Genomic DNA, 12,068 nt, shown 5'->3' on the forward strand with positions numbered 1-12,068 from the left:
GACTCCATCTCAACAAAAAAAAAAAAAAAAAAAGCAAAGATTCCCTTTTTCTCTGAGAAAAATCAAGCCTAACATCATCTTCCAACCTGTCTTTTATTTTTAAAATAAAACATCCAGGAATTATGGTGATAATTTATCTTCATCTTTCTGAATGTCATATTTGCAAATGATATTAATACGTACCTGTTACCTAATTAATTCATACAATCTTTCAGGTCGGCACGTAAAAAAAAGATGTTTTGCATTGCAAAATCTGTGGAATTCTAATAGTGTACTGAATAAAAGAGTAAATGGAGTAGCACTGTAGATATTACATAATCATTCACACACTCATGTCCTCAAGTGGTATAATTTTAAAAATCAAGTTAGTAAATTATAAACCAGAATATAAATGTTAATTGCTTTTCTTTTTGCAATTAAGTGAAGAAACAAATTGGGCTGAAACTTAAAATCAGGTTACTATTATGTCTAGTTTTCATAAGGAATGTCACAATTATTAGTCACCGTTATGAATGTTAACATTGCCAACAGCTGATAAAGGGCACTTGCCATTATCATTAGTGTCATACGGACATATATGTGAGTAGATTAAATGATATGCACAACATAATCATTAGTTAGTTAAATGAACTAAAGGATTATTCACACGAAGACATCTCCCACCACTACCTCCACTATCACCAGTGGTACATGAAAGACAATAACAAGTTGAGTCTCCAATACTCAGAAAGGTTATATTATTTCACTGACCATGAAGAGATCAGCTAACCAGATAGAATTTTTATGTTTCTAGGAACAATCTTTTATATCACTGTAGATTTCAAAGGGTTTTCAGAAAACTACCGAGCCACCACATTTCTCCTTAAATGACCAACAGCATTCTGAATGACAAATACAAGATTCTATTTTTCTTGTCTTTTTTATTTTTAAAAGACAGGATCTCACTCTGTTGCCCAGGCTGGAGTGCACTGGCAAGATCATAGCTCACTCTGGCCTCAAATTCCTGGGCTCATGAGATCCTCCCGCCTCAGCCTCCTAAACAGCTGGGATTACAGGGGCAAGCAATTCCTTATCTTAACAAGGAATGATAAAATGCTTCCCGAGACAAAGTTATTTGCAAAGTTCATTTCCAAAAATTAATTCAACCAAGAACTCTCATTCAAACTAAAGAAAACTATATAAAAAAAAAAAGATGACTAAAAATGTAATTTATTTATCCCTTTAACTTCAGCACCTAGCACAGTGAATGGTACTTAGCAGATGTTCAATAAATGTTTGCTATTGAATAAATGGGTCACAGTACAGACTACAAAATTATCTCAATACTGACATGAACATACAATTTATGAAAGACAGTTTCATAGTAAAAAGAATAAAATACCTGGTGATGATGAATTAGGGTAAGTATTTGGTAGGCGGAAAACATAATGAATATATGATGCAAGAAGGCTATTTCTGCCATGCTGGTCATGATTTCCTTCCAAGTTTTTGTGCAGTCGATTTATAATTGATGCCATGGCTTCAAAAGATGCTTGACCCAGGTTAACTTTTGAGAAAGAAGAAAATACCTTTACTTTAACTATTTTTAGACTGTAAATTCCACGAAGACCAAAGTTTTGTCATCTCTACATACGTTAAATATAGTGATTACACAGCAACTGTATAAAGATGATTACTATTTGATAATGACTTTTAATGACACCTTGGATTAGCTGAGCCAAAAACACTTTTCTGAGCAAAATGAGAAATAACTCATTTTACTAATTTAAGACAAAAATTACATGGGTTTGATTAGTCAAAAAAGAAAACAATGCTTAACAGATACCTATTATTTAGTAAAACAATACAAAGTACATAAGAAAAAAGAAAATACATTGTGTGTAATACCTTAAGAAGCAATTTCTCATTTTAAAGATCACTCCAAAAATCTAAATAGCATACAAGGGCATATATTACTTCTGTTTAAAAAAATTAAAAATAATAAAATGGATTATTGAAAATATTAACAATATCATAATAAAATAGTGAATAAGCAACTTGATTGGAATGAGTGAATCTGTAAAATGATTAGAAGGGAGAAAAAAGGAGGGGCTAGAAAAACAGGTTGAGGTAAGACTAACACCTACTCAGTCACTCAAGTCAGTATATAACAATAATTTTACAAAAATTGGGGAATTGTGATAAATTGCATACTGAGTAAATGGGTAAACTGAACAGCCACTTTGAGCAATAGAATCTTAGATTCTGTAATTTATTTAACCAAGACAGGAAATTATGAAGAGATAATGAGGCCAATTAAGTTTTCCCAAAAGTAGAATAACCAGATAAAATGGTCATTTAGGAAGATTAATCTATATATACTGAACTAGAGGGGAAAGAGACCAGAGACAGAAACCTGAGTGAAGTTAAGTGATCCTACCTGTGTTTCTGGTTAATTCTTTTCCTTTTTCTCACAGTGGCTACTCTAAGTTACCAGAATCCTTCTCAAAACTCAGGTCCTCCTTAATCCCTCCTTAGCAAATCTTGCCTTCTATCTCACAGAAGAAATGTATAAAGCATGAAAGTCCTCGCGTTTTTCTTTTTCTTTTCCTTTTTTTTTTTTTTTAGAGATGGGGTCTCGATATGTTGACCAGACTGGTCTGGAACTCCTAGCCTCAAGCAATCTTCCCATCTTGGCCTCCCAAAGTGCTGGGATTACAGTTGTGAGCCACCACACCTGGCCAAAAATCCTCATATTTTTCTACAAATTTATCAGAATCTGAAACTACTTTATCTCCTCTCCAAAGGAAGTAGTGCCCTCTCCTATGTAAAAGTGATCTATCTATCACCTCTACTCTTGTCTCACGTAACGACTTCATTGATTAACCTCTTTTCTCCCCATATATTTTTCTCCCTTCTCCCATTTGAGCATGTTTATATGCTGATTTCTCTCAGCATGTAAACATGCTAAAATGTCTCCCCTCTTTTGCCCTACTCAATCCTGCTTTCTCTTCTAACTTAACTTCTTAAAAGAGTAGTATATGCTTCTTGTGTTTATTTTACACTATTTGCTTCTTAACTCCCTGTAACCTGGTTTCTACCTTCACTTAGACTAAAATTACTGATGTAATTTCACGAGCAGACATTCCTCAAGTATACTAGATAAGAGAGGGACTCTGGAACCAGTTTGAATCTTGGCTCTCAAATGTAAATAAAGCATATAGCACTATTCCTGGTACATAGTAAATGCTATGCAAGTGTTTGCAATTACTGTTATTACTATTATTTTACTTAAATAATCTACAACAAAAAACAATGCTAACCTTTTTTTCCTTAAAACCTTCTTCTTCTATAATTTCTGTAACTGTACACTCTATGATCTCATAATCCATTCTCTCTTCTCCATCCCATTGTCACCTATAGGAACTCATCATTTTTTGTATGAAATTCTGCAAGACTCCTAATTTATCTCCCCACCTGTAGGTTTTCTCACTTTTAACTCATCTCTACATAGTACAGCCATCTTTTTCTAGTCAAACTTGGTCATGTTACTTCTCTAATTAAGACCAAATCCTTCAAAGGCTATTTATTCCCTACAGAAAAATAGTCCCAATTTCCTAAAGTGTGGAAGACCCAACTTCATCTCCCACTCTCCACATTACCTCTAATCAATCCTCCAATTTATTACTACTTAAAATTCTTCCCCAAATTCATTCTGAGTTCATTATGTCTGTGTACTATGCACATGCTGTTTCACGCTGTTTAATCTCCTTGGAATAATGTTAACCTGTCAGACTCCTATTCATCTTTAAATACTCAGCCCAGGAATTATTTCTACTTATAAGTCTCCCCTAAAAAAACTCAACTAATTGAATACTCCTCTCCTTTGTGCCACTAGTCAAACATAAAAATTCTATCTGGTTAGCTGAAATTTCTTTCAAGTTCAACTTCCCTGCAGGATTTGGGTGAAAGCTGTTGGTAAAAAGTAAGGAGTAAATCTTGAAAAAGGATGGGAATGAAAAACACCTTTCCTTCCAGAATTATAAAAAAGAAAAAGAGAATACAGAGACTGAGCAAATGAAGGAAAGAAGAGCTACATTAAGTGGAGGATAGCAGATGAATGAAAATGTAGAGTAGGTAGATTATACATCCTGTAAAGTACAACATGATTTATCTGTTTGCCTGTTTTCTTAATTAGTCTGTGAGATCTTAAAGTCAGGAACCATGCCTTGAACAGTGTCTATCAGTGTCAAGTACATAGTAAATGCTTAATAAATACTTGGTAAATAAATACATTTGTTTCTATAATTTGAGTATACGCCTATAGGACACATTTTATAAAAACAAAATAAAAGTTATCATTTTTCTGGCATTATAAACAAGTAAATAACATCCTCCACCCCAAATCAAATATAGTCCTTATATAGAGCAAATAGAAACCATGGTTTTTTTAAAACAAAATTTAGAAATGTCAAGTTATAGATTTCATGTCTCATCCCCAAACAAACATAAATTACCTATTTGACCAGCAATGACAGGAGGTCTAACAACTAAAAGTATCAGTTTATCTAGCAGAAGATGAAGAAATCGGACCACTGGTTCCAACTGGGATGAATTCAGTGCTGAAATACTGCTCTTCAATTCATTTTCTAAGTTATTTTCCATGATTCGCATGTCCCCAATTCGGACTGGGAACATGTGTTCATCCAGAGCATTGACCAGAGCAAAAAATTTGTCAAGATAAGGATCCTAAAACAAAGAATGAACAAAAGCACTAAGCACTTACAACTTTATACATTTCCCAATTCTAAAGGACCACAGACCACTAACATGTCATATCACTTGATAACACTAAAAAGTTCATATAGGTAAACAAACATTGTTTCCAATTAAACAAATCTATTTTCATTTATTATTATAAAATGATCACTTCAAATACTATTAGTTAAGAAAACTACTGATACTAATTAAGAATTTTTTTTCTTTTTTTTTAGTTTTAGTTTGCTTTATCAGTTTGAAGTTCAATTATTGTGGCAGGCATATGAGTAACCCACTTTTGTCCATTATTAATTTATTGTCTTTCAGCTCCAAAGCCTTTGGATACAAGGCAAACTCACTGCCATATCTTATAATACTGGAGCCATTCTTTTACTGGAAGCCACCTGTGTACTGCTAAGTAAAATCTATATACTACCAACTTTCTTCCTAAAGACAGCATACAGGTGCTGTGTCTTCTTATTTTCCCCTACCTCACTGTGCAGAAAAGAATTAACATAGTGGGCTTAAGACAGCTATTCTTTGAAAGCCCTGTTTACAAGTTTGGCCGTGGGCTAATGACTGGGAACTTGGATTTCAGGGGGGTTCCCATTGACAGAGATGGTTCACTGTGCCTAAACCGTCTGTGCAAACAATATGGTATAAGCTGAACACCTACTTTCCTTCTGGGAATGTGGAATTTTGGTACATGTTGGGCAAAGGGTGCCTATGTGACAAGCCCCTAGTAAAAAACCCTGGGAATTGAGTCTGTACTGAACTTCCGTGGCAGACAACATTTCACTCATGCTGTTTCAACTTGCCCCACGTGATTCCACTAGAAGAGGATTCTTGGAAGCTTATTTCTTGTTTCCTCTGGACTTCACCCCATGAGCCTTTTTCCTTGGCGAATTCTGCTTTGGGAAGCCCTCCACACCACCCTTTCCCTGTATAGGTTAGTGAAGCTTGAATTTCATTTTAAATACTTGCTGCTTCTCACTCTACATATTCTCCATGGACAATCACATTTACCAATACAGTTTCAGTTATCACATTTATTCTGTTATCTCCAAACCCAAACTTCAAACTAATTACAACCACCTACAGGACATCTCCATCTGAAGTACATAGGCACTTCAAACTCAACAGGTTCAAACATAAACTCACAGGCACCATAACTGCTTCCCCTTAGCATGGCCCGAAAAGTACTTCTCTCACGTTCTCTATTTAGGGTAGAAATTACCATCTACCTGGACTCTATGGCATTCACGGTCCTTCACAATCTATTACCAGCCTTCTATCCTTATGTATCATGATTTCCTACACACTTTAAACTACTTTCACACCAGGTTACCTGATGGTCCTTAGACTACTGTAACTCTGTACTTGCTACTCATCATCTGAGTTGCCCACTCTCCCTTTCTCTGTGTAGTAAATGCCTACTTACAAATGCAACAGCTCAGTCTCTAGCAGAACAGATAACTCTCCCCTCTGTACTTTAAAGAATTTAGTTAATATATGTAACACTGTACCAATTTTATCATACATTTTACCCTTTCCCATATTACACTGTAAGGTTCTTAAAGGAAAAGCTCTTTCCTCAACAGGTAACATCTCTGATCTCATGGAACTTACCATTTAATGTGGGAAAGAAACAATAAACAAACGTGTATTTATGTGTCTTATATACACACACACAAACAGAGTGACAGAGTCAAAGTGCAACAGAGAAGCTGGGCATAGGCAGCAATAAGTGCAGGGTAAGATGACATACTGTACTGAGGCTGCTATGTTTAAAAAGAGTAACCAAGGAAGGCCTCTCTGAGAGGAAGAGAAACTCTAATTCATAAGTCAAATGAATACCAGGAGGAAAAGCATTCCAGGCAGAGAAAGAGGATGTATAAAACCCATTAGAACTTGGTATATTCCAAAAATAAGGAATTTGGAACAAATGATCCCTAAAAACTCTTTCCATCTGAAATACCCAAGTCTATGATAAATAAAGTGAGCTGATGATGGTTTCTCAATTCTAATTATTCTGCCATGTATCAGAAACTTAGAAAAAACAAGTCACTTAACTATTTAAAATGAAGTCAATGACATTTTGAAACATAAAATGTTTGCTTTTGTTGACATTCAATGACATTTTGTTGATTCTTTTTAAAAAAATCTTCTAAATATTCCATGTTTTTAACTGACATATATTCTCATAAATCTGACAGCAATGACAGATTTATGACAAGTAACAAAACTGACATCACAAATATTTGATAATACATTCAATTTATTTAAGTGAAATTTGATAATAAAAATTATTAAAACTCACTTGTGTATGGATAGATGAAACAGCAACAACTTCAACATTAAAAACACCTTTGTGATTATCTACCCATTTCATGCCAGGTAGAGGAACCTGTAAGATATTAAATATAATGATCACAGCTGCTTAAGTAGATTATGAACTCTGAAAATAAACAAAAATTACAATATCCCAATGAGAAAAATATTGTGAAATCAGAGATGTACTTCCAAAATACAATGGTGAGACAGGGATGGGATAGACATTCCCATTCCAAAAAGGAGAAAGAGGAAAGAAGGGGTGACACGTCCCAAGAAAGTCCAAAATCTAACAAGGAATTGGCTCTTAAGGGTCCATTAGCTCTTCAAGCTCAAACAATACTGGTTTTTGTTTTTTAAATAAATTATATTGTATATGTTTAAGGTATACACCACAATGTTATGGGATACATACAGACAGTAAAATGGCTACTACAGTCATGCAAATTAACATATCCATAATTTCACGGTTAACTTGTTTGTTTGTTGTTGTGGCAAGAGCAGGTAAAACCTGCTAAGAATACCAAATACAGTGCAATTTTATTAACCATAGTCCTCATGCTGAGTGAGATCATTTAATATTTATTTCTATGTCTAGCTTATTTCACTTAGTATAATGTCCTCCATGTTCATCCATGCTGTGGCTAATGGCATAATCTTCTTTTTAAAAGTTGACTGATATTCCATTGTGTGTGTGTGAATATATTAAAAAACAATTTCTATATATACATATATAGTATATCTCTATAACTATATATATATATATATATATGTCTCTCTACGTAACAATTTATCTACTCATCTGTTGGACACTTAGGTTGTTTCCATATCTTTGCCACTGTGAATAATGCTGCAATACACATGGAAGTGCAGATATCTTTATAAGATAGTGATTTCATTTCCTTTAGGTATTTGCCCAGAAGAGGACTGCTGAGTCACAGGGTAGTTCTATTTTTCTTTAGAAACCACCATCCTGTGTTCCATGATAATTGCATCAATCTACACTCTTACCAACAGTGTACAAGGGTTCTCTTTTTTTTTTTTCCACACTCTCATCAACATTTGTATCTCTTGACATTTTGATAACGGCCACACTAATGGAAGTAAGGTGATACTGCATAGGTTTTGATTTGCATTTCCCTAATGATTAATGATCTTGAGCACCTTTTCATATACCTCTTGGCCATTTTTATCATCTTTAGAGAAAGTTTATTCACATCTTTTGCCCATTTTAAAATCAGGTTATTGGTTTTCTACTACTGAGTTATATGAGTTCTCTGTAAAGTTTGGATATTAACCCCGTAACAGATATGTGGTTTTCAAATATTTTTTCCCAATTCACAGACTGTTGTTTCATTTCTTTTACTGTACAGAAGCTTTTTAGTTTGATTTCATCTCATTTATTTATATTTATTTTTGCCTTTGTAGCCTGAGCTTTTAGTGTGATATCCTAAAAATCATTGCCAAGGCCTATGCCAAGGACTTTTCCCCCTATGTTCTCTTCTAGTAGTTTTAAAGTTTCAGGTCTTATGTTTAGGTCTTTTTTCCATTTTCAGTTGATTTTTATGTAATGGTGTAAGATAAGGGTCCAATTTCATTCCTTGGCATGTGGAAATGTAGTTTTCCAGCACTATTTATTGAAGAGACTATCCTTTTTTATCACATCCTCTTGGTGCCCTTGTTGAAAATTAGCTGTCCATATGTTGGGATTTATTTCAGGTCTCTGAAGAATTACACTCTTTGGCTTCATGCTCTGCCTCTGGGACCACTGGGGCAATAGCATCATCCCCACAGGTCTAGCGTGGGTCTACCCCCAGAGCTCCTATGAGCAGGCATTTGCCCCCAAGGCTCTGCCAAATGACTCGGCCCCCAAGGCTTCAGGCAGAGGTTGTTGGGCTGTTGAAACCAAGGCAATGGGCCTGATGATCTCTGAATCACCTTCAGGGTCATTTTCTCCTCATTTTGAAGAACAGTACATGTAGACAGCTGAATAGCTCTATATCCTGTCAAATCCAAAAAGTCCAACATCCTTCCTTCATTTCACCCCATCTCCTTCCCCTTCAGTTGAAAGTGGCAGTGTTTCTGCTTGTATAATTCCATAAACTCTTTATCAGGTGGCAGTCCAGTCACACACTTGGTGTTCTCTTCAGAACATGCTTTCTCATTTTTGCAATGTGGATAGGCTAAAAATATTCTAAATCTTCAAGTTCTGGTTCCTTTAACAGTTCCTTCTTCAATTCAACTCTCTCCTATCACATTTTCTGTAACCAGTCAAGAGGAACCAAGCTGCATGTTCAATATTTTTAGAAAGTTCTTCAGTCAAATATCCAAATAGCACATGTTTTATCTTCCACAAAACATGAGAACACAGTTTAGCCAAATTCTTTGCTACTTTATTACAACAATCACTTTTCCTGTAGTTTCTAATAACATGTTCCTCATTTCTATATGAGATCTCACCAGAATCGCCCTTAATGTCCTTATTTCTACCATGTACCTCAAAAGGGAGCATGAGATGGGAGCATCCATGTAATGGCATCCTCTACCCATTACTCAGTTCCAAAGTCACTTCTATATTTTTAGGTATTTATTACATGAGATGGTTTGGTTCCATGTCCCCACCCAAATTTCAACTTGAATTGTACTCCCAGGATTCCCATGTGTTGTGGGAGGGACCTGGTGGAAGAGAATTTGAATCATGGGGGCGGTTTTCCCCATACTATTCTTGTGATAGTGAATAAGCCTCACGAGATCTGATGGTTTTATCAGGTCCTTCCACTTTTGCATCCTTCTCATTTTCTCTTGCCACCACCATGTAACAAGTGCCTTTTACCTCCCATCATGATTCTGAGGCTTCCCTAGTCAGTGAAACCATAAGTCCAATTAAACTTCTTTTTCTTCCCAGTCTTGGGTATGTCTTTATCAGCAGTGTGAAAATGTACTAATACATTAAAGTAGCACCCCACTTTCTGGTACCAAAGTCTGCATTCATCAGTTCAGGTTGCATAACAAAATATCATAGACTGCATGGCTTAAACAACAGAAATTTATTTTCCCACTGTTCTCTGGAAACTAGAAATCCAAGATCAAGGTGCCAGCATAGTCAGTTTCTGGTAAGGGTTCTCACCCTGGGTTGCAGATGGCCACTTTCTTGCTTGTATACCCACACTGAGGGAGAGGGGATGTCAAGCTCTCTGGTCTCTTCTTACAAGGGCACTAATCCCATTATGAAGGCCCCACCATTGTAACCTTGTCTAAACCCAATTCCTTCCCAAAGACCCCATCTCAAAATGTCATCACATTGAGGGTTAGGCTTCAATATATGATTTTTGGGGGGAAAACAATTTGTTCCATAGCAGAGAGATTAAGAAACTTGCCCAGGATCACACAATTAAGTGTTGGAGCCAGGATTAAAGCCCTAGAAGATTATGTTATATTGCTGTTCAAAAGCATATAGATTTTTAAAAAAATAACAAAATCCTTTCATAATCCCACACGTCTTCTGAGATCTAACTTTGCTCAATTTAGTATATAAAGATTTAAATTACTTCTACACGATTACCTACATACAGAGTTGGATTGTGGCTATGTTGTTAAGTAAATAAAATAGAATTAAAAAGAAACAAGAGTGTATCAGCAGCATGGAGGAGGGAAAGGTTGCAAATTCATGCAGTGAGGAAAGACTTCTTTGATGAGATGTTGCTGTGTCTACAATTTTAATAAAGAAAAGTACTCAACTATGTCAAGATCAAGAAAAGGAAAGAGAAAATTCAAAGGGCTGGAGGCAGAAAAAAGCTTGGAAGAAGCTGTCAGTGCAGAAAGAAAGGGATGTAGTAATGATTGTAGATGATGATGTTGGAGAAGTGGAAAAGACCAAATCATTCAGAGATTTGTAGGTCATGGGAAGAAATACTTGGATTATGTCTATGTGCAAGAAAAAGCCAGAGAAATGTTTTATTTGATCATAAGCAACAGAATGAAACCACCTAATTTTAATTTTAAAATTGCTTTATTTTGTGAGAATGGGTTTCAAAGAGGCAAGAACTGAAAAATATTATAAAGCACAGAAGGTGAATGAAATAGGAACTATATATACCAGAAACACTAAATCTTAGTAATACAATGTTGAATGAAAAAAACCAAGTCCCAGAGGATTATATATCACATGATAAGCTTTTGCTAAATTCATAAAATAAAGTAAATAATGTTGTATTTTGGCATACAAATACTTCGTTTTAAAAGTAGTTTTAAAAGGCTTGTTTTCAGGACACTGAATATACTTAAGGCTACAGAAATATACACTTAAAATTAAAATGATAAACTTTATGTTATATATATTTTTATCATAACATTTTTATTTATTTATTTTGAAGAGAAGGGTTCTGGTTCAGTCACCCAGGCTGGAGTGCAGTGGTGCAATCACAGCTCACAGTAAACTCAAACTCCTGGCTTCAAGGGATCCTCCCTCCTCAGCCTTCCAAGGCACTGGGATTATAGGTATGAGTCACCACACCAAGCATTTTTACCATAATTTTTAAAAATCCTAATTTTATACAGTTACAAGGAAGAAGAGTACAGAAAAGGGGAGGAGTCAGGAAGTACCTTGGCTGTAAGGAACTGCATTTTAAAGTTACTTTGATATTAGACAATGCCATTGGCCACCCAGAACCCCATGAGTTCAACACAGAAGGCATCAGAGTCTTCTACTTGCCCCCAAATGCCATGTTTCTAATTCAACCTCTAGATTGGGAGTCATAAGGATCTTTAAGATTCATCACACATGGCACTCTATGGAAAGGAGTGTGAATGCTATGAAGAGAACCCCAATAAATAGAACATCATTAAAGTCTGGAAGGATTATACCATTGAAAATGCTATCATTGTTGTAACAAAAGCCGTCAAGCCCACAATAAATTCTTGCTGTAAAACTGTCCAGAGGTTGTCATGACTTCACAGACTTCATGACAGAGCCAATTAAGAAAATCATGAAATAAATTGTG

General features: G+C 35.3%; 1 protein-coding gene across 6 annotated transcripts in view; it reads right to left on the minus strand.

The window, feature by feature from the left end:
• DOCK7 (dedicator of cytokinesis 7) overlaps nt 1-12,068 on the minus strand; it is a 245,196-nt gene that overhangs the window by 103,703 nt on the left and 129,425 nt on the right. For all 6 annotated transcript variants that reach the window (XM_025373022.1, XM_025372964.1, XM_025372899.1 and 3 more), the window contains exons 19-21: nt 7,058-7,144; nt 4,497-4,728; nt 1,382-1,546 (exon numbers count right to left, since the gene is read on the minus strand). In XM_025373022.1, coding sequence (XP_025228807.1) covers nt 1,382-1,546; nt 4,497-4,728; nt 7,058-7,144 — 484 coding nt within the window. The remainder of the gene's footprint in view (nt 1-1,381; nt 1,547-4,496; nt 4,729-7,057; nt 7,145-12,068) is intronic.

The sequence above is a fragment of the Theropithecus gelada genome, chromosome 1, assembly GCF_003255815.1.
Source record: "Theropithecus gelada isolate Dixy chromosome 1, Tgel_1.0, whole genome shotgun sequence".
Taxonomy (NCBI): domain Eukaryota; kingdom Metazoa; phylum Chordata; class Mammalia; order Primates; family Cercopithecidae; genus Theropithecus; species Theropithecus gelada.